Genomic DNA, 21,567 nt, shown 5'->3' on the forward strand with positions numbered 1-21,567 from the left:
ATTTATTACTTACCTTTTTAATAGTACGTTCAATAAAATATGTTATGAAGAGGTATGGAATCCACAAGTATGTTGAATGATATGTTTGAATGTTTTATAATAAACTATTGGCCTTAAGACACAGATGTACACAAACTATTGTCATTGTTACCGTGTTTATCATTGTGGAGAAATGAGAAGAATCTTTTGATCAAATCATGATTAAACCTATATCAGAGTTGACAAACTCAAATTCTATTTAAACCTTTTGTCTTGGAAGTAAGCGGGAACACTTGGCTTTTAGCCATTGATATAAATCGAAAGTCGTTTCAGTATAGATAGCCGTTATGGTCAGCTGCTTTGACCGCTTCACACTAACCCTGAAACATCCTAATAGAGGACGGAACAAGAAATTGCTGAGAAAGTACAGATATTTGTTTAAATGTAGGGAGCAAAAGTGCCAAGTCATCAGAAATAACTACTAATGTGAGTGTGTTTTGTCTTCTGTCCCACAAAGTAGATCCCTTTAACTTACCTGCCTTCACTGAGCATAATCTTGGTCAATTTGGGCCTCAAAGCTGCTTAGCGACTGTCTCTCTTAACTCCGAGCACGTTTTTTTACTTCTTTTAAGCACACGAGATTCACTGTTGCTGCACACCTGATATAATAAAGCCATCAAGGCTTAAGATGAAATGAAAATGATTAATTATGCCCTGTGCCTTCCGACATTTCCCTGTGATGAACAAATTGCTTTAAACATATGTAGCACAAGCAACACAATTAATGCCTGGTTACACGTGTTAATAATGTTCTGTTTAATCAGTATGTTGCATACATTCAATTAGCATGTTAAATAGACTGCTGAGATTATTAATATAAGTCAGGTTGTAGGAGGTTGGAAATAATGTATTCTGCCAGCAGTTGCCTATTATAAAGTCAGCCTTCAATGAGAAGCCTAATATCTATATGCTGGTTTTGTAGTTTCCGAATGCCATCAAAAGCATTAACACCAATAGAAAGCCCTTTAACGAATGAAGGGCAGGAAAATAGAAAAACAACTGTGCAGTTTGAATATTTGTTTTGATGGTGATCAAAGTAGAGATTGCATTAGAAAAGATATGCTGCCTCATTGTAAGCACCTTAATCCCTGCTGCAGCCCTGTGCGAATGTCGACTCGGTTCGACGTGATTGGTCAACTGGTCGGCTAATCTCTCCCTTAGCATATAATCTCATTTTACAGTATATGTTCTCTTTTCTCTTTGTAGAGTAGCATTCATGAACAGATGCCAAATAAACCATACTTACTGAACCAGGGAGTCACTTTCAGTCGACTGTGAGTGAAATATAGTCAATCTGAGTGCAATGGATTTCAAATAAACCTCGACGAGGCAGTGTATGAAAAGAAATGTGCGCACCTTGTCCCAGCTGAGCCACTGGCGGTCTCCACACCAGTGTTTCTGACCCTGGAGTACTAATACTACAAATATTCGATATGAACTGCTCAATTAGTCGGGAAACTTTGGTATTCACAAGTGTGTCCATATTATTCTGCTAAAATTGGATTTGAACGTTGGATTTAACAGTCAGAAACGCACATAATATTTTTGGGAAGTTATATACATATATGATCTAAAATTAAAAATGCATACTGTATTCTCAATTTCAAGCTTTTCTATGGTTTCCCTTTTTATGGAGTTTGCAGATTAAAGTTTTTATTATTTTGTATCATTTTTATAATAAGTGATAACATTTTGTGGCAATAGTTTTATGTGACTTACAGATGCTGTACAATTTAAAAATAGAAACAAATATTTGTTTAAAAGGACCATCATTGTTTTTGTTATGAGTCAGAAATTGTGTGAACTCATGTTGGCAATTTTCATAGTTACATTTCTCTATTACTTCATAATTTTCTCATGAGTAATCGATTTTCTAATGTCTAAAATGTTTGTATGACTGCTTGAATCACAAATGTTTGTGTTTGCATCCAAATTTTAAGTAATGCAACAATGATGGCTGATTAAACTATGAATGCTGCCAAAAATAATGTTTGTACTTGTTTTTACATCATAAATTTTGGCACTGAAGTTGGGTAGCGTTACTCTGTTTAATAACCGTTCTCCCAGAGGAAGTGATGATCATCTTGTCACATGATGGTAATGTCAAATTTTTGTATTGTTAATAAAATGTTGATGATAAACTCCAGCCTGGTTTGTTTTTGTGACTTCAAGCTTGTTCCACATACTTTTCTGAGTGAAGTCATGATGCAACTAAAGACTGCACCAGTATGGGAAACAAAGTCACATTGGGATCTTCTTTCCAGCACGTCAAGTTTGTCCCCCTGTCCTGGGGGTGTTTATATTTCCTCCTCTCTTTTCTTTCTTTTTTGCTCTCGTTTGAACAATCGGGAAACATCTTATCCATGTTGCTGTGAAAGCCGAGATTAAAAGGTCGTTTGTCCATTTGAACAGCAGTTGAGAAAACAAGTCATTGGGTCTATTTAGTATTAGTCTGGGCACTTTTACTTGATCATACGTGTTATTCAATTTGAATGTGATATGAACAAAAACCTGTGATATGAACAAAAATGTTTTAATTTTAAATTTTAAAAAAGACACCAAGGATGATTACTTGTTTTAAATATTATCACCATTTTAAAGAAATAAAATTTTTTTTTAAAGGTTTTCCCTCCAAAATATGAACCAAGAAAATAACATGCATTATAATCTGCATGCAGTCATGCTCTCAACATTTGCTATTTGGATAAAACATTGGTTCAACTAATGGTGGGCAGCATCAGTAAAAGCTGGTCGGGGCAAAACAAAAAAGACTAAGACTAGCATTTGAGCTAAAAATTAACTGCTGTTTAACAACATGAAAACCTTCTAACAGAGCTCCTTAAATAATTTTAATGTAAGTAAATCATTATGCTAAATCGCCGTTTACAGCAACAATAATTAAATTATAAATCTGCTAAATGAATTATGAATTTAAAAAGTATTTCTGTGGAAGACAGTATGGCATGACTCCTGCGTGATTGAGAAACTACATCAAAGTTACGTTCTGTCCTTTGGCCCATCTTGTTCATGATGATATAATATTTTTTAAGTCTTTTAAGCACAGTTCTTTCCATGTGCTGCACTGACCAGCATGTTTATTTGTTTTTTCTTTCTTGATTGAAAAGCCAATCTGAAACATGTTTGAATTCTGCATTGATGCAAATGTATGATGGAATAATGTTATACACACTGAACCACAAATGAGGAAACAGAAAAAAAGATTATTAAAGTGATCACCTCAAAATTTTATTCAATCTTGGGTTGCACTTTAGTGTGGTCCTTCAAACAGTTCACAATGATGGAACAAAAGTATATAGGTGGATCAAAAAAAGAAGAAAAAAAAGTCAGACAGATCAAAATAAATGAGCAGATAAACACAAATGCATAATAAAAAAAAATAATAAGAGTAAACAAGATTAGCCTAAGTAATCTGTTTAATTGCTTTGAGCATTTGGGTTGACAGTGCAGTAGAGAGGTTTAAGGTACATGTCCAAAAAACAAATGTAGTCTAGCAGTCCGGCATACATTAACTCATACAAAGTAACCACACATCAATATAGGATGGAAACCAAATATTTTTCCTCCTGTAGTCAAAGTCAAACCATTTTTTTAAAGGATGTACTTATGCAGTAGAATCGGGACCTGTAAATGATGTGTCTGTTTCAATGCAATGCTTTGATTTATTCAATGCTTTTAAAGTGCAAAAAAAAAAGAATAATAAAGAAGACGTGAACATAAGGTACCACTTTTGGGTTGTTGGTGGGGGGGGGGGTCAGTTTAAAAATACTTATTTTGCATAAATGTGAGTTTAAAACGTCAATCTCTTATTCTTGACAGGGTGATGTTCCTCTGAATACATGTAAACACTTTTAATAATATACCACTTCAATATTTAATGAACTGATCTGATCAGCCATGCTGCAGATCAGCTTGCTTGTCACTGTTTTTCAAGTCATCAACACAATCAAGGGAGTCTATTACTCTTAGTTGCATTTGACATTGGGGTAAAATATTTTGGATATTTTTAAATACACTTTATAATGTCTAAAAAAAAAAAAAAAAAAAAGAAGTACTTCATGCTCATTTTCACTGTACAAAATGTTTGAATGTTTCGAGCCAGCAGTACTTGGAAACAGGTAGCAACAAGCTGTTTAAAAACCTTGCTAACAAACAACAATATATACTGTAGAGACATACGCACGCAAACACACATTGTTGATTTTTTTTTCCAAAGTTTTTTGTTTTTTTTCTTACGCAAAATATTTAAGACAGCTCAGGTTTTCATTCAGAACCGACCAAATGTATATAAAACATCCCGACATTATTGTCCAGATCACATCCAGACATGTTTATGAAAAGATAACAGTGTTGGTTTGACAGTTACCAAAGTGCATCATTCTTCACTACAATAACATTCACACATTTATATCGAAAATAAAATAAATTCTGTGTGAAATACAGAGAGGCCTGTTTCAGGGATAAAATATCTGCAGAAACTGAAAATTGTATTGTTGATCACATCACCAGAGAGAGAAAAATGGGACATTTGAAAGAAAGGGGAAAAAAACAGCTTTTCAAAAAACATTTTTTTTGGGGGGGGGGGGGGGGGGGTGTTAGTTTTTATGTCTTTGCTCTGTCAGGACTTTCTGTCCTGTTAAATACAAATGAGTGGAGTTAATTTACCTTGTGTTTCGATCTGATCTGCATGCACCAACCCGCTCACGAATATTAAAGAGAAACACTCTTGACAGGTGCATCTCAAAAATGTTTTCATCATCGAAAGGTTAATAGTTTTTGTTTTTCTACACTCACCACATGTACATACATATATAACATTTTCAACATTTTGATTGTAAAATTATGGCATCGACGTCTCATCTTCTGAAATATATTTTCAGATACTGTATTTAAGTTTCTTAAATACAAAACAAAATAAAAAAAAAGGTTTCATGTATATAATTTGATATGTCAGAAATCTACAATACATAGAATAGAATACAATACATAGAATACATTAGTGGACTTGAATTCAAGTCCACTAATTGAATTCAATTATGGGAAAATGCACTTTTCTTTTTTTGAGATGCACCTGTATATTATGGATCAACACAATGAGGACAACAGAAATCAGAGCCAATGAGCATTAAATTCCACTGAAGCTGAGTGAAAAGAAAGATTCTAAGTGTTTTACACTTTCTATAATTTGTCATTGTATTATTGTAGTTTTTGCAGCTGCCACTGGCTTTAAAATGCAATCAGTCAACAGAATGCATCTCTCAGCTTTTAAAACAATAATTTTCTTGATCAACTCCAACACCAGGCTTGTAAAATAAGATGTCTAACTGGATTAAAAAAAAAAAAAAAAAAAAAAAACATTTCAGCATGCATGTATTCAGGAATAAGTTATTTTAGTGCATGACCCTGATGTGACCACTCGCAGCTACACAATGTGTGTTCTTTCCTTCGGGAAAAAAACCAGCAAAACATTTAAACTGTCTTCCTGCAGTTTGAGGTTCTGATTCTTCTTAAAGGAAGCAGATAACTTTATGATTAATCTCATCTCAATTTAGGTCTTTCTAACAACAACAAAATAATCTCTAAAAGAGCTACTTTCAGAATTACTGGTTCATGTTTTATACAGTTTACTAACTAAAGTTTGTGCTTTTTTTTTTTTTTTACTTTCCTCCTGATTTCTGGCAACTAACTTCTGTTATTCAGGACATGTTAGGAGTTATTTATATTTTTCTAAACTGTAATTGAAAGCAGTCTTACATAACTGACAAACCTGCTAATTCATTATGAACCCAAGTCACACTGATGTGAAGAACTGATTGTGTTTTGTTTGTTTGTTTGTTGTGTGTTTCTTTGTTTAAAGTACAACGAACTGAGCTAACAAGACTTCTTACACCTTTCCCAAAGTACATATTGCACATTTTAAAATTATCAAAGTTTCAAGTCTGAATCCCAAACACGCTGTGTGATGCATGATTACAGCTGCCTCAAACAGGCTTAATACCAAATACATACCAGAGGTCTGAAAACCAGCGACTGAGGTTTGGGTTTCAGAAACCCACTGTAGAGGCACATCAATTGCAACTCTACACAGTATATTAACAAAGATATATATATTTATATACTGTATATACAGTATATATATCTCCTGGCAGTTTCTGGCAATGCCGTTGTCGTTGCCGTTGCAATGTCGTTGTCTTGCAAACATTCCCGCTTCCCCTCCGCTTTGTATGCAGGAATGGTCGCGCATTTTGGGATAAAGAAGTTTTGGATCAGAGGCTTGTGTCCAACTTCATTCCTGCCTCCTCTCCCTCGACTGGGAAAGCAAAGAAAGGCCTTTTCTCCCTCTCTTTTCTTTCCCAAATGTCACTGTTAAGACCGACAGTCTTGACTCCTCCTGCGGCGCTTCAGGCTCACTTCACCATTCATGCTGTTCCTCAAGCAATCATTCCGCCGCCTCTTCATTTTCCCAGTCTGTTAAAGGAAGATACAAAGTTTTGCATAAAATATAATTGACTTTATAAATCTGAATCAAATTATTTTAAAATATAGAAGAAAAAAATATTGCAATATTACAAAACTAAGTAAATCTGAATAGTTCATGAATCTGGGCCATGAAATGAAACAGAATTAAAAATGTCTTTTTAACAGAGAAAGGCAACAGGTGAAAAAAAAAATCAACTTGGCCACTAGAGGGTAGTAGAAAGCTAAGAAACTACATGAAGCACATAAAACACATACAGCGGAACAGTTTCATAATAAATGACGTGAGCTGGAAAACGTCACATACTTAAAATTAATGGTCGTGTCATGACAATCAAATCACTTCAGCAGGTGGTGCTGCAAGGAGTCATTAATTATTATTACCCATCTCAAAGCGGTTGAATTTGTTGATTAAAATGTTAACTTCTTTGTCTCTCTCTTTTTTCTTCTTTTTTTTTTAAGGCTAATGCAGAAGTGGATTGGGCCTTACAGCTTTTGGTGTACAAGAGCTGAAAAACAGCATACTCATACACACCTTGTCCTGGCATATACTTCCTCATTGAAAAGTACAATGGGCTCTAATTATACATGAACTTCAGGGAGAAAAATTAATATTAAGGAGGCATGTGTCATATTAGGACAGACAAATCTCCCTATTAATACACAATTTAATGTTTTTAAACACACACACACACACACACACACGCACACACACACACACACACACACACACACACACACCCACACAGTTGGCTCAGTGCTGGTATACATGTAGCCAAGAATAGCCAGTTTACACACCTTGGCATCCCGCTCTGCAAATTTCTGAAACATGTTGGCATAGGTCTTTTTGTCCTGCTCATGATGTTGCTTAATCTTGCTCTGGCAGATGGAAATCTGAGCGCGAGCTGCTCGGTTTGAGGGGTTTACTTGCAGCACTTGCTGAAAGTCTGCCATGGCCAGGCTGAAGTCATTGCAGAGTAGCCGTGCTTCCCCTCGACGATACAGACCCTTCTCGTTGCCCTCGTCAAGCTCAATGACCTAAAATACAGCAAAAGTACCCGTTCAGTACAGACACCAGTGGAGTAACTGCTGAAAGGTGGTGGAATGTCTGCAATCCTTGGGGGTCACGCTGCTCACCTTATTGCAATTGTCCACAACTTGTGAGAAGTCTTTGATCCGCAGAAAGCACATCGCCAAGTTGAGGTGGGCTGTTAAAACGTAGTCCTGTATCCTGTTCTGTTGCTCTTTGCTTGAGCTGCACTCCATCTCCAGCCAGGAAATGATGCGCTGGTACTGGATGACTGCCTGGTGGTACCGCCCAGACTATAAAAGGAGCACATTAACAACTTATAAATAACAAAAGTTACAACCAAAACCTAAATAATTCTTCAAGATAAAAGGCCAGCAAAAAGAAAATACCTTAAAATACTGATTCCCTTTATTTTTCACTCCGTCAACCAAATCCAGCTTTTCATTCAGGTCCATTTCCCAGGCTTCTTTAGCCTATTAGGCACAGAGCAATCATCACAAAAGCAGATCCAGAAATATAAAAACATATTCCATGAGAAATGAGAAGTGTATCCATTTCCATTTAACCCATTAGGTTTGAAACATGTAATTGATTAAACCGCACAAAGAAGAAACTGCCCTGCTCACCCTATGAAAGTCCTTCAGGGTAACTTCATAAAGGATGTCATTGTCTGGTCCAATTTTGTACTCTGGTTTACCTTCGCTTCCGAAGCCATACCTTTCAAACAGAAAAATAAATAAATAAATCACAAAAAGTCTAATAACGATCACATATTACATTCAACATTTGCAATCAGCATGTGGGTTTAAAATGTCATCTCGACAGTGATGACAATTCATACATGTAAACTGCTTAAACTGCAAGGTTTTAAAGCTAATGTGAGAGGTTGCACCCACAAAATCTTTATTTTCTTTATGTTTTCAGAACGGTGATCAATTCCTAGGAAGACGTACTGAACCAGGGCTCACGTTTCAAATCACTGCACATTAATGTACTACTGAGAGCCATAAAGTTTGATTTGATCTGATTTGATTTGATTTGATATGCAGGAATGCGGCGCTCCGAATCTGCAAGTAAGCGTGTATCTTGAGATCAATATGTGTTTTATTGTTAAAGTTGTTTTCTCTATTTCCATGTCTTTGTTACCTGCTGACAGGTTTGCTCCTGCGTTAGGTAGCTACTATCTGGCATGAGCTCTGAGTATAAACTGCTGATGTACTATGAATTCCGAGTATTTATCACTAGCACTTTGTTTTTCTTGTGCCTGGGGGATGATGGGGAGGGCTGGTGTGGGCTGCGTGAAAGCAATGATATTATGTGGTTTGGGCAGTACACTGTGTCCTATTTGTTTTTACAAGCCCACTGAATGACTGTCTGTTTTTTTTCTTTCTTGTTTACATTATTTTGATCTAGAGAACATTATACACACTGTGCTCAGCTGCATATGCTCTGTTTATGATTTTCATTCCTTTTTTTTTTTGTGGGTACAGTTTTGGTGCACAAATAATGACCTGGATTAGGTTACAGAAGAACAAGATAGAGATTTTTATCTTTTTTTCACTGACAGAAGTGAAACACCATAAGCTCAAAAAATGTTATACCTGCAGGGCTGTTTTTTTTCTCAACTGCAGTGCTGAAGACTCAATTTATGCACGTCCCTCTTTAGTAGCCCAAGGGAACAACAAATTTGAAGCATTGAAAACACGGCGCTGACTTCAAATATCACACAAGTGTTTTGTGTGCGTAGGTTTTCCCACCAATATAGTGCAATTCATTATCAAATCATCCCCAAAAATGTATGACCATTCAAGAATATAATAATCCAAGTCAGAGGAGCTGAAACTGATCACAGCTGCAAATATCCATCACAGGTTTAATATACCGACAGTAAATTTAGTTCTCCCCAGGGAGCTCATGCAAAGGCCACATAGAAAGGCCCATATTGAAAGCAGCTGTGGACTGAGTGCAGTCCACGACATCGCCAAGTACATTTCTGTTTGTTAAGGGCTGTTACAGGATGAAACAGGATCACATGATTTCAGTCACAAATGTATATTTCTACCAAAAAAAGGAAAAGAAAACATCTGTACACACCCTCATCCAAAACATTTTAAACATAGTGCTGTTCGGAGTACACCCGAGGACACAGCATGGAAAACCTTGCGGCCACGCAGCAGCCGTTTAAACCAACAACATGCAGTCCTCTGGCCACTTCACCACAAGCCAACAAGAAACCGTATCCATAACAGCCGTAACAAAGGACCAGCAGATCTTTTTTTATTGAATGAATCCTGCATGAAGTCTCAAGACACATAAAGTGCCTCGGGGACATGACACGCCACGACACGTACATCTACCTGAGACAGTTACCACTGGTTCAGTAAAAGTTCACAACAGAGAACAAAAAAAAAGGTACTGCATTCCAACATCTGTTTGGTACTTACTTTGGTTTTAAGTAAAGTAAGCAGCATTCTCCCTTCTGTATGTTGTCCATGGCACGGTCCACTCCCAGAGGAACACCTTTGTCCTCAGCCTCACCAACAGTAAAGCTAACGTCCCTACAGTCAAACAATCGGCCGCCACTGCTCCCCTCCAGGTGCACTGCAAACACACATGACACAACTTATCCCCGGATCCTGTCCTCCGCTGTGCCACTTGGCAAAACAGACACAATGGCAATCAACACATGAACGGATCATTTTCTCACCATCAACACGTGCGCCATCGTTTGGATAAGTGTAACCTTCACCCTTGACCTTGATTCTTCTCACAATGCCGCCGTCTTCTGTCAGTATCTCTCCTTCGAAGTTTAGCAGCTCCATCTGTTTTATTGCAGAAAATCATTCAATTGTCAGTTTCAAGGTCTGAACGGGAAAAGTGCAAAATACTGCAACTGCTTAACTCTACAATGAGGGGTTGGATATGGTGGAGGAGGAAAATAACAAATGCATGAAAATAACGCAAATAATCACCATAAAGGAAATAAGTATAACTATCGCAAACAATATACTGTAAACATCTCCATAATAGGGCAACTATATATTTGTAGGAAATGTATGAATGAAAAATACAAATGGGTCCACCTGTTAAGTGGCTGATAATATTCCCTTTGATGTCAAATTTACGTTCTCTTTTTTTCAGACTTCAGGATCTCTGTTATGATTCAAAATAAAAACCATTTGGGTTCAAAGAAAAGGCAAAAATCTGGATCCTGTAAGTTTTTAGTAGCTAAATATATTTATTTGTAAAATGTTTAAAAGATACGTGCTGATCATAAAATGTATGTGAATGTATTGTGGAAGTAATATTTTTTTTCATAGCAGCAGCTGCAGCATAGAAAGTCAGGAAATGCATTGTAAAAGGGGGAAAGTCCATATCAGGTGTCAAGTTTATGCGGAGGATGTGACCGAGGCCAGGGATTTCCCCCCAGGAGACTTGTTATACATTCCCATGTGAAACAAAAAGTAAACACATATTCAGCTTCTTCTATGTGACATCCATGACGAAAACAAAGTAACACATGGTGCCTCAACTTAACCACACGTGTCATAATTTAATGATCGTGGGACAACAAACTTACTTTTCACTTTTGGCTTTAAACATTCACATATGCACAGCGATGTAGAGAGGAGCATCACTGCTATTGCAATAATTAAATTGTTCTTAATTACAAATGTAGAATAGAAATGTTTTATTAATTCCAGGGGGAAAAAATATTTCTACATAAAGTTCAGTTGAAAGAATACAGTAAACCCACTGGATGTAAAAATGCAAATCAGAAAGCTTGTCTATTTTTTCAAATTGTGATTTTTGTTCAGTGGAAAGCAAAAAAATAAAAAATAAAAAATGTATTTTCACTTTACTAGTACTGGGCATGGGGGAATAGGTTTTCTTAACATGGCGTTATACAATATAAACTTAATATTTGATTTCTCGATAATGTTTTCGCCAAAGACAAACCTGGCATCAAAGTCACTGGTAAAAACTGTAGGACAGGTCTTTTTATTAACCACCAGCTGCACAAAATAATGATGTGAATTCTCAAGAACAATTGTGAAAAAAAAAGAATCATGTATTTCTTTTTTTTAAAGATGTTTGACGGTTGAGAAGTGGAGAAATGAAGTAACTCTTAAAATATTTTCAGGCATAAATTGATACCGAAATAAACAATATTGTATTTTTCAATATCAAATTTAGGGATAAATCGTATATTCCAATACATCGCCCAGCGCTAACTTACGAGCGTACTGTAAGTATTTGTAATCTGTTACTTTCCCCTGTTGATCAGGCTTAGTAAATGTCATTTCTGTATGTCTACTGAGAGGCAGAGCACATGGAAGTGATGACGTTCACACCATATGTATGACAGACAGACAAACGCCAACAAACCGCACTTCAATTAGACAGACACCATGTGGAGCAGGTAAATAAATATTGACTCGGGGGAAATCTGGCTGATGAGGGACTGTTCTTCCTCTAGGTCAGTGTTTTTTATGGTACGGTGACCTACTAAATGTCTTACAACTAACTTAAATGAGCATTCATACAGTCTATATAACTATTTTAGGTTTTAATGATGCTATTAAAGTTGTTTTTTTATTTTAATTTAATTTTCAGTGTATTCTGTTTTTATCCATTCAAAATAGCACACCACATAAGGGTACCCTCTGGAGGGTAAGCTTGACAAATATACTATTGAAATGTTAAAAATGTCTTTATTTCACATAATGATGTAAAAGGATGAGAAGGATCAAAAATCACATTGACCTGGTTTCACTGTGGCGAAATTGTGATCTTGTCTGTGCCCCTCATTTTATTATAAAGATCTGGTGTGTAAAAAAAAAAACATTTTGTGAATTTTAATAATAAGCAACTTCACTTCAAACTCAGTTGATCCATCGCTGCCAATTATAAATTTTTAAGTCTTGAATGAAAGTGGGAAAATGTGAAAAAAAAACAACACAACATTTCCCAAAGAAACTTGCTGAATGATCATTAGAATTCATAATAAAATGATGACTAACAGAGCTTCAAAATGGACTGGCATCTGGACCGTTGTCAACGCTTTGAGTAAGGAGGAATTAAAATAGACGAACCGGCTTATTTTATGACGATGGATCTCCGTGTGCGGAGACATGAGGGCCTCACGATGAGGCATACTCCCAAATTACCGGTGTGTATTTACAGGATTTAAGGTTCAGCACAAATGTCAGCAGTGATGCTGTGTACCTACCTCAAACACTACTGGGGAGTTGGGAGGGATTTTGTCAGGGTTTCCAGTGGATCCATATGCATATTCCGGTTTGCACAGAAACGTGCACACCTCGCCTCTCTGCATGGACAATACAGCAATGTCCCAGGCCTTCAAAACTTGTCCTGTACACGAAGAAAATTGTTGATTTGTTACACTGGCTGAAAAGTTAAGTGACATTAATATATTTATTAGTGATATGTAAAAGCAGTAACTGAGCATTTGGGAAAATCTGCAATCACAAGGATGGGCTCAAAATTGTTGGAGCTCAGATTGTAAAAGCTCCTGGAGCTTGAGGTGCAACAGAGCTGACATTTGATGGGAAATAAGCTGAGCTAGAAAGATTACACATTATTATGTAATTTTATGAAATAAGAAGCTACAGCTTGAAGTTATTAGATTCGATCAGAAAAAATACTTAAATCAAAAACAGCATTCTTAACATTTCCCAAAGCAATACCTTCTGTCACTTTTGTTTAATCCTCATGAAAGATTACCATACACTGTATATAGAACACAAATCAAATAAATACTGCTGCTGAATTTTATTAATACTCAAACCACCATTTATGTTTTTACATCAAAACACGGGACAAGGACTCAGTGAATCAGTGGAATTGACCCAGATCTGTACCATTTTAATTCTAAACAGTTTAAATTGAGATTCCAGGCTGCATAATGAACCTAAACTATAGCTCAACTGCTTGTTGTTGTCACCTTCCAATAAAATACTGAAGACGGTGGATCATAATGTGTCACCATTCCCCAAATGCTCATCAATCTGCTATAAGAACTGTAATTTACTGTAGCAGTGTTTTTGTCAAAATCGCTTCTGAAGGCTTATTTGATCAGGTTTTTGATTCCTCTTAACTGTGAACAATATTGTTCAATGTAACTCCAACAATCTTCTAGAAATTCTAGAAGTTGTTGGTTATGCAAGTAACACAAGGAAGAATGTCATTTAATGCATATTTGAACTGCAAATGATTGTATTACTGAGTTTATTACAAGGTAGAAACATTCAGATCTATGCTTTAGTTTTTGTTTCTTTTTTTCTTTGTATAATTGTTTCTTTCTTTCTTTCTTTCTTTCTTTCTTTCTTTTGATAAAAGAAGTCCGAATTTAGCCCACTGGTGCTGGGGAGGAATTTGTTGGGTTTTTTTGTGCGGCCACCACTTCAATTAAAGTTTGGAATTTTGTAACCCCCCTTTTTTTTTTTTAAAGGAGTTGAAACAACAAACTTTGTGCTCCACCCACGACAACCTCGGATAAACATGCAACTGCTACTGAACATCTGCCAAACACATTAACTTTATCTTCTTCATCTTTCAAACGTTCCCCTTCAGGGGTTCCCACCGCAAATCACCTGCCTCCATTTCACTCCTTTCTCTGCTTCCTCTACTGTGCACCAACCATCTCTATGCCCTCCTTCATCTTCATCTTCTTCTCCTGCACGGCAGCTCTACCTTCAACATCCTCATTTAATATATATCCTCTAACTCTCCTCAGCACTTGTCAAAATTACCAACTGCTCAACTGTAGCCTTCCCATCAGTTAATGTTTCAGAATAATCACTTTCAAAACAATCAAATTTGACTTATGAAATGCAATCAAATACCTTTTCCCACATTGAAGCAAAAAGGTTCTTTGCGATCTCGGCTGCAGTCGAATTTCCTTCCATTGACAAGTTTCCCAGTGTAGTGGACAATTACTCTGTCCGCGATCATTGGCCGCTCTCCATCTATCCCTGGACGCTTTACAACCTGCTGACCGACAGACAATTTTACATCTCAACAAAAACTTCACAGCATTTAAGCAAAACAGTCAAGCTGTAAGATCTAAAGAGTAACCGGCTAAAAGTCAGGACACAGTGGTTTGTAAGATGAGCCTGAATGGCCACAACAACAAAAAGTTGGCACTGTATATAACAATACATACCTTGATAACTCCTTGGTCCTTATTGGGGGTTACATCAATGCCTTTTCCAGAAAACACAGCAGCGGCTGATTGGCCATCCAACGACAAGTCCTGGTCAGTGGTCATTTTTCAATGTGGGCATCACACAATCAACACTGCAAAAGATATAAACACACAGGCCCACACATCAGTAATCTGAGCACGGTCCATTACATGTCCTCCTCCTGTCTCGTGCTTTGATTCCAGGAATCGAATCTCATGGAAAAAGACAAATGGTAAAAACAGTTTGATTTTGTAAGGCAGGGCTTTTATGGTCATAAAATACCAGTAAGATCTTCATAATCCTCCCAGTGTAACTGACTTTTTGGCCCCACGTTATATAACTGGCAGCTATTTAAGTACACATCTTCTCAATCTTCACCCCACACTAGAAATATATCGTGTTTGCAGTTTTGCAGGGGGAAAAAAAAAGAGCATTGAAGCCAGCTGTATGAGGAACACGAGTGTGCCGCACCTTGTATAATCCCCGCAAAGACGTAGTCGTTCCAACTATAAATCTGAGATAAAAGCAGCTGCTTGTTGCTCACTTCACTCGCCCTATTCAGGCACATGGTAGATGCTGTAATATGTCCAAGACTTTATGGACCTTTGTGCTTGTTGAAACAATCTATAAATGGTGTCAGGATTTTTTTTTTTTTTTATGGACTCGATGTGTATCTGCAGAATCCCGTTAAGTAATTTTCTAATGAGCATTACAGCATTAGTCAAATCTTGTCTCTGAATGCCTCGTGTGCGCAGGGAAAGCGTGGGCTCCAACACACTCACACACTCTGTACTGATAATGCAGCACCATCACAAATAGAGAGACATTATCTGCCTCTGTGTTTCTGACGAGACAAGTGAAACTCTTCGATTTGATCAGCGCCTGCCGATGTGCTGATATAATACTGTATCCTATGAGAATATGAGGCTGTACAGTGTCCGGGTCACGTCGGATGATGTCGTGATATTGCTCAAAGGTTGTCTTCTCCGCGTCCCTCAGGCTGCATCACAGTCAAACAAGCGATGCACCAAATCAGGCTTTACTTTTATTCATGTGACTGTATTTTCGCCAAATCAAATAAACAATGGAGTCCTCTGCCTGCTTTGCGCGGCCACGAGATCCAGAAAACTCACCATCACTTCCCAGAATTTTCTGCACTGAACAGTGTCGGCTGTTAACCCAAATTCCGTACATCAGTGAACGAGTCGAGCTTCCACATTACTGTAAAATCAGACAGCTTGAACTAAATATTTAAGTTTCAGTTTGTTTGTTTTTTACGAAAGTAAGTTTTAATTTTTCGTGGAAACTAAAATTGAGTAAATGTGAAGCAGACCTCACATGACAAAACAGCTGAGACTTGGTGCACACTCACGCCTTCCTTGTATTGCTTTTTCATTTGATTATATCTCATTAGAATGCACATGAGGCAGTGTGTGTGAGATCATGTTACTTCATCACTCAATGAGATGTGAGCTGGTGACGGACTTTAGTGTCAGTCTGCACCCAGTCGCTTCGTGTCCACATAGAAAAAAAAACACATTGCTGCAGCGTAAAAATTGAAACTTCATTATATATACCAGTATTGGCGTAACTGTAAAAACTTTCTAAATAATTTCTAAGTAATAGATATTGACACACAGAAAAATAGATTTAGAAAATTCTAATTATTTACTACACAATTGTCTTTGTCTAAAATCCTCCTTCTATACAGTCCATGCAATTCATGTAAAAACAAAACCCTTGATTGTAGATGAGCAGCAGCAGCAGCAGTTTCAAGCCTCTGCTGTTAATGACCTTGATGGAGTGTGAAGGGCCACAGGCACAGATCATTGCACCTGCTATGGAAATGCACTTTAGTAGTTCAGAAACCCAAAGAGGTTTCCTGTATTGCAGTGATTGTGATCTTTTTCAATCAATAGTGACTTTCTGACGATTAAATCAAATCGTACACCTTTTTCAAATGATGGGCATCAGCTTATTTAATTTTTTTCATAGGCACACTAGCACCAGTACTTTGTATAACCTCTTTTTATTTTCACAGAAAGAGGCCAAAGGTCACCTGAATTGTGTCAGCACAATAACAAAAGCTTCAGATTTGACACATTAAAGCAAAGAATTGTCAAGTAGAATTGACTCTTTGTGATTGAACCATTCTCAAGGATAATTTATGCCCTAAAACATTTACTTTCCAGCCTGACAGAAGGGTGATAGATTTATAGACCCCATAGAAGTTTGCTGTCAATGTTTCGCGCCTCCATGCGGACTAAAGAATTTCAACAGCAGCTTTGCCAGAGCAATAAAACTGTAATGACAAGTTGGTGTTTCAAGAGCTAAATGATGCCTCTTTCATCACAGAAGCAATCATTGTCTACACATCGCTGCCCTGACACAGACAACTCCCCGCGTGCCCCGGCACAATAAACTTGACATTGTCTGGAGACAATGAAAAGGCTACTTAGCTATGTTAAGCATGTTGGCAAACACTATTTTGTGATTACTGTCACATGCAACAGCTGAGACGTTAACACATGCTCAGATATAGCTGAAGAGCCCAGCTGTTCTGGATGTCGGAGAGGTTGGCGCATATATTCTGACGTCGTGAAGTTATGCAAATGTACCTGGCATGCAACTCTGAACCAGCAGGTCCTTTTTGGTTCACAGATTATCTTACGACAGCAAAGTATTTCATTAAAATTGTATTATTTTCGGAATTGAAACTTTAAAGCCTGAAATTGGTGGTGGTGATGGTGGGGGGTCAGCACCGGGACAAGAAATCTGCAGTATCTGAATTAAAATCAAGTAAAATAGAGAACATAACATATTTTCTGTTTTCTATAAATTGAAATAAACGAAAGGAACGTAATAAATGATTCAACTTAAACATTTATATGGCTAAAGCTTAAATTGTTAACTATGTTTGTAACCTTGTTTGGGAAAGATCTATATAAAGTCTACAATCTGAGTGTTCATAAGGAGAGACAGATAAATATAGATAAGAAGTTATTTCTCACTTTCACAGGTACTTATAGTACCACGCCACATTTTACCACATTCGTAGTTGAGATATAGGCAGCCTGAACATTTACTGTATCTTCATTAGGAGCAATTTAATTAATAGAGCGAAATAGAATTATAGCCATATTAATTGTGGAGTTGAAAGTGAATGATGAGAGCGACGGTGTTTTTCAGACGGCAGTCTTGTGGCCACTTTCCGCAGAGAAGCTGTAAACTTCGGTCATAGGCAGAAAAGCATCAGCTCTCCGTCACTGCACCGTTTTTCTGGATTTTTCCGCCGGTTATCCAGCCTGACGCTCGGGATGTCCCAGATGCTGTGAAGGACTATGTGCAAATAGAGCGATGTGCCACTGTGGCGACTCGATTTTCAAAGAGTCTGTGAATAGAAACATCCAGCCACTGCACCTGGTCCTGAGTTGCACCAAGATGAAACACATCCAGAGAAAAGGTTCATGAAAAGGTTGAGAACTGAAATCAATCGAATTAGCTCTGGAAACTATGACATGATACGTATTTGTGTCCCTCTCCAAGTTGAAAACCGCCAACATCTGTTCTAATGACATCTGTACAATTTGTTTCATCTGTGTCGCCCTCAGCGATCAGGTGTTTGTATATCATCAACTCTTCAGCACATGAAATGAACACGATGTCCATCCTTCAGCAGTAACACCTTGCAGCGTCTCACATATTGTTTTTAACTCATCCGTGTGTACATGCATGTTTGTGAACACAATGTTCTTTCTATTCCAAGATCCCTGCAGGCCAGGCCTGACGGTGTTAACTGATCTGAGACCCCCTGATGTATAACCCAGCTTCAATCTATCGACAAAAACGGTCTGAGTTCATTTAGAAAAGCTGATCCAAACAAACACATTAACATATCTTTCAAATCTAGTCCAGAGGCAACTGGCGTGATATTGATGGAAATCAACATTGAAAATAATTTCAAACAAGCAACAGTAACTTGTGATATCAGTTGTATCATTCTTTTTTTTTTTTTTTTTTATCCTTTTCTAGTATTTGAAATGGACCAGAGAACAATGGCAGGGGAAGTGTGCTGCAAACAGTTACATGACAGATAACATGGCATGTATGCTACATGTACCTAAACTCTGATACCCTGCGGAGGAATGCAGGAACAGGACACAATGAGGCAAAGACCATATCTAGACGTACACGGTGTATCTGTACATTCTGTCTCACATCCGTACTCAGCTGCTGATTCATACGAGAACATGAGTGCACACTGTGCACGGATAGCATATCGCCAAACATCCTCAAGTGGAGCATTGTCTAACATGCAGGAGTCTTTTTTTTTTTTTTTTTTATTGTCAGGACCATCGCATGGTGTCCAAATGATGCAAGGAAAGCCTGTAAATTTGATGTACTCCAGTTTTTGGAAATGTTGTTTTAGTGACAAATATATAAGCTATGTTGATACTGTAAAACTGTGTTTTTAAACACTTGAGTTTGACTTTGAGTGGAAGACAACCTCAAAGATCTGGGTCACCTTTAAAACACACATCTATTTTGTGCCAAAAAGTAATTTACCTTTCTTCATGTCAAATAGGTACCTTGAGGAAATCTTGTTCATTTCTGGGACTTTGTACAGACCTGCATTCATCTCGAATGGCCACCTGTGCCTCTTTTTCAACCCCTCGTCCAAATTTTAAACTGACTTGTGGAAACACCTATTTATTTCAAGATAGTTGGGAGTTTAGAATCACCTCCCCCTAAATAGATGACTTGATACAAAATGAATACACATGAGTGCACAGTGTACCAGAGTGGATGCTGTAATTCTGGGAAGACGCTTATGTACCTGTAATTTGTGAGGGTACACCTAAGCCAGCGGGGATTTTGGATTTCAAATCGGTGTCCTCATCCTCCTCCACTGGGAGACTCACAGTCAAGTGTCTCACTCACACACACACACACACACATACACACATTAGCCCATATTTTTCAAGAAGCAAAGTGGAATACTGGTGTAACCCCAAATGCCGCCACACATGAATCATTTCACACCTTATTCTGTATCACCTTATTGTCCCTCTTTAATTTTTCGGCTATTATTCTTAATTCATGGAGTGATGAGGCAGGCTCCACACAAATCATCTTCATCTTCATCATGATATAACAAGTGTCCATTTAAGTCATCCAGCAGGAAGCACAACAAAAGACGGTACACTTTTTAAATTACATACTGAGTAGAAATAAGAAACACTTACATTTCTTTGTGATCCCTTTAATGAAAGCTGTCTTTTTGTGAGGTTAAAAAAAAAATTATATTAAAAGAAATAAAGAAATAAAGAAAAGAAAACGGTGGATTGTTAGACTGCTGCTCCAGTGAAGCACGTCCTTCTCATCTCACATCCAGGGTACTAAATGTTCTGCCCATGTGATTAGTAGGTAGCGCTCTTTTTGTCTTCTTCCTCCCCTCCTTTTTTATCCCTCTGGTCTCTGATGACAGTAAACGTGCCGGTGTAGTAGCCACATGGAGCGCAGACTTGGAAATGGCACGGGGGAGAGATAGGGAGAGGCAGGGACGGAAAAAACACACGAGAGAGAGAGAGAGAGAGAGAGACAGAAAGAGAGAGACAGAGAGAGAGAGAGAGAGAGAGAGAGTGTGTGTGTGTGTGTGCGTGCGTGCGTGTGTGTGTGCGTGTGTGTGTGTGTGTGTAGCCCGAGTAAGAGAGTTGTGGGAGGGCGTTTCGTGTAAAATTAAGGGCAGGTCTTGGAAAGCAGCCACAAAGTAACACAATGTTCCGGCTGTACTGTGGCTGTGCCGCTGCCGCTGCTGATGAGAACACTGTGTTCCAATAGACACCCTGACCTGTAACCCGTTCCGTGCCGAGCCGGGGAAGGAACAGCCTGTACCGCAGCAGGCTGTCCTCCCGCTCAGCTGACAACACATATCAACCGACACACACGCACGCGCGCACACACACACATACACACACACACACACACGCACACGCACACACCCGGGAAGCGTAAGCACCGACATAAAAAGCATACCACACTGCCCGATAAGACGCGCGGTGAGACGGATTACTGTTTCTGTAAGGGACGGTAAAAACTCCGCCTTTTATCATTTGGACAGGCTGGGTTTTTTGTTTTTTTTTCTTTCTCTTTTTCTTTTTGATTTTATGGCTCAAGTGTCAGTGCTGCCACAACTTGAGTCGCGGTTGGGATTTGGACAGCTGTGCATGCGCTTAGTCGTGTTTATTACTTTTATTAGTGCCTCGAGGAAACGTAACTTAATTGTCATTGAGACAGATCACCTGTCATCGTTTCCCAAAAGAGACTATGTGTGATTTTTTATTATTATTATTATTTCTGTAGTACTGTGTAAATAATGACATATTTTATGGAAAATCTTACTCATATTATTTTGTTACATTTTAGGTTACTTTTATTTTCTGCATATTTTTTTCCAAAAATACATCGTGTAAATATTAATTTCCATACATTGCATTGTGCTATATATATTATATATTTTCACAAGCTTTAACTTTCGACGTCGCTGTCCTATAAGCCCAATTAACTGCCCACCTTGTTCCTATTAAAACGCAGATAAATACTGAAGCTGACTACTTAAAGTAATGCGCGTGCTGAAAACTCTTGTAAAACTTGGGGAGTTTAATGCATCGTGGTTTATTATCTCCAAATCCTAATCTACCAAGACAACGCAGCTGTTTTTAATTTGCAACAAATATATTCTATATGGAGTGTATAATAAAACGTCCTTGATGGGGTTCAATTTGAAACACC

The 21,567-nt window shown here is 37.8% G+C and overlaps 1 protein-coding gene across 2 annotated transcripts; it reads right to left on the minus strand.

The window, feature by feature from the left end:
- Positions 1 to 3,255: 3,255 nt before the first annotated feature.
- fkbp5 (FKBP prolyl isomerase 5) lies at positions 3,256 to 20,258 on the minus strand. Of its 2 annotated transcripts, none has more exons than XM_080495124.1 (11): positions 19,613 to 20,258; positions 14,754 to 14,887; positions 14,434 to 14,578; positions 12,798 to 12,940; positions 10,272 to 10,386; positions 10,009 to 10,165; positions 8,191 to 8,281; positions 7,954 to 8,037; positions 7,672 to 7,857; positions 7,333 to 7,572; positions 3,256 to 6,525 (listed from the first exon to the last, which is right to left on the minus strand). In XM_080495124.1, the coding sequence occupies exons 2-11, from the start codon at positions 14,856 to 14,858 to the stop codon at positions 6,424 to 6,426; spliced, it is 1,368 nt and encodes a 455-aa protein (XP_080351250.1). In that variant the 5' UTR covers positions 14,859 to 14,887; positions 19,613 to 20,258; the 3' UTR covers positions 3,256 to 6,423. The 2 variants fall into 2 exon arrangements, with proteins under 2 accessions (XP_080351250.1, XP_080351249.1); XM_080495123.1 differs by having other exon boundaries at positions 20,022 to 20,257.
- Between the last annotated feature and the right edge of the window lie 1,309 nt (positions 20,259 to 21,567).

The sequence above is a fragment of the Blennius ocellaris genome (genome assembly GCF_963422515.1).
Source record: "Blennius ocellaris genome assembly, chromosome: 4".
Lineage (NCBI taxonomy): Eukaryota > Metazoa > Chordata > Actinopteri > Blenniiformes > Blenniidae > Blennius > Blennius ocellaris.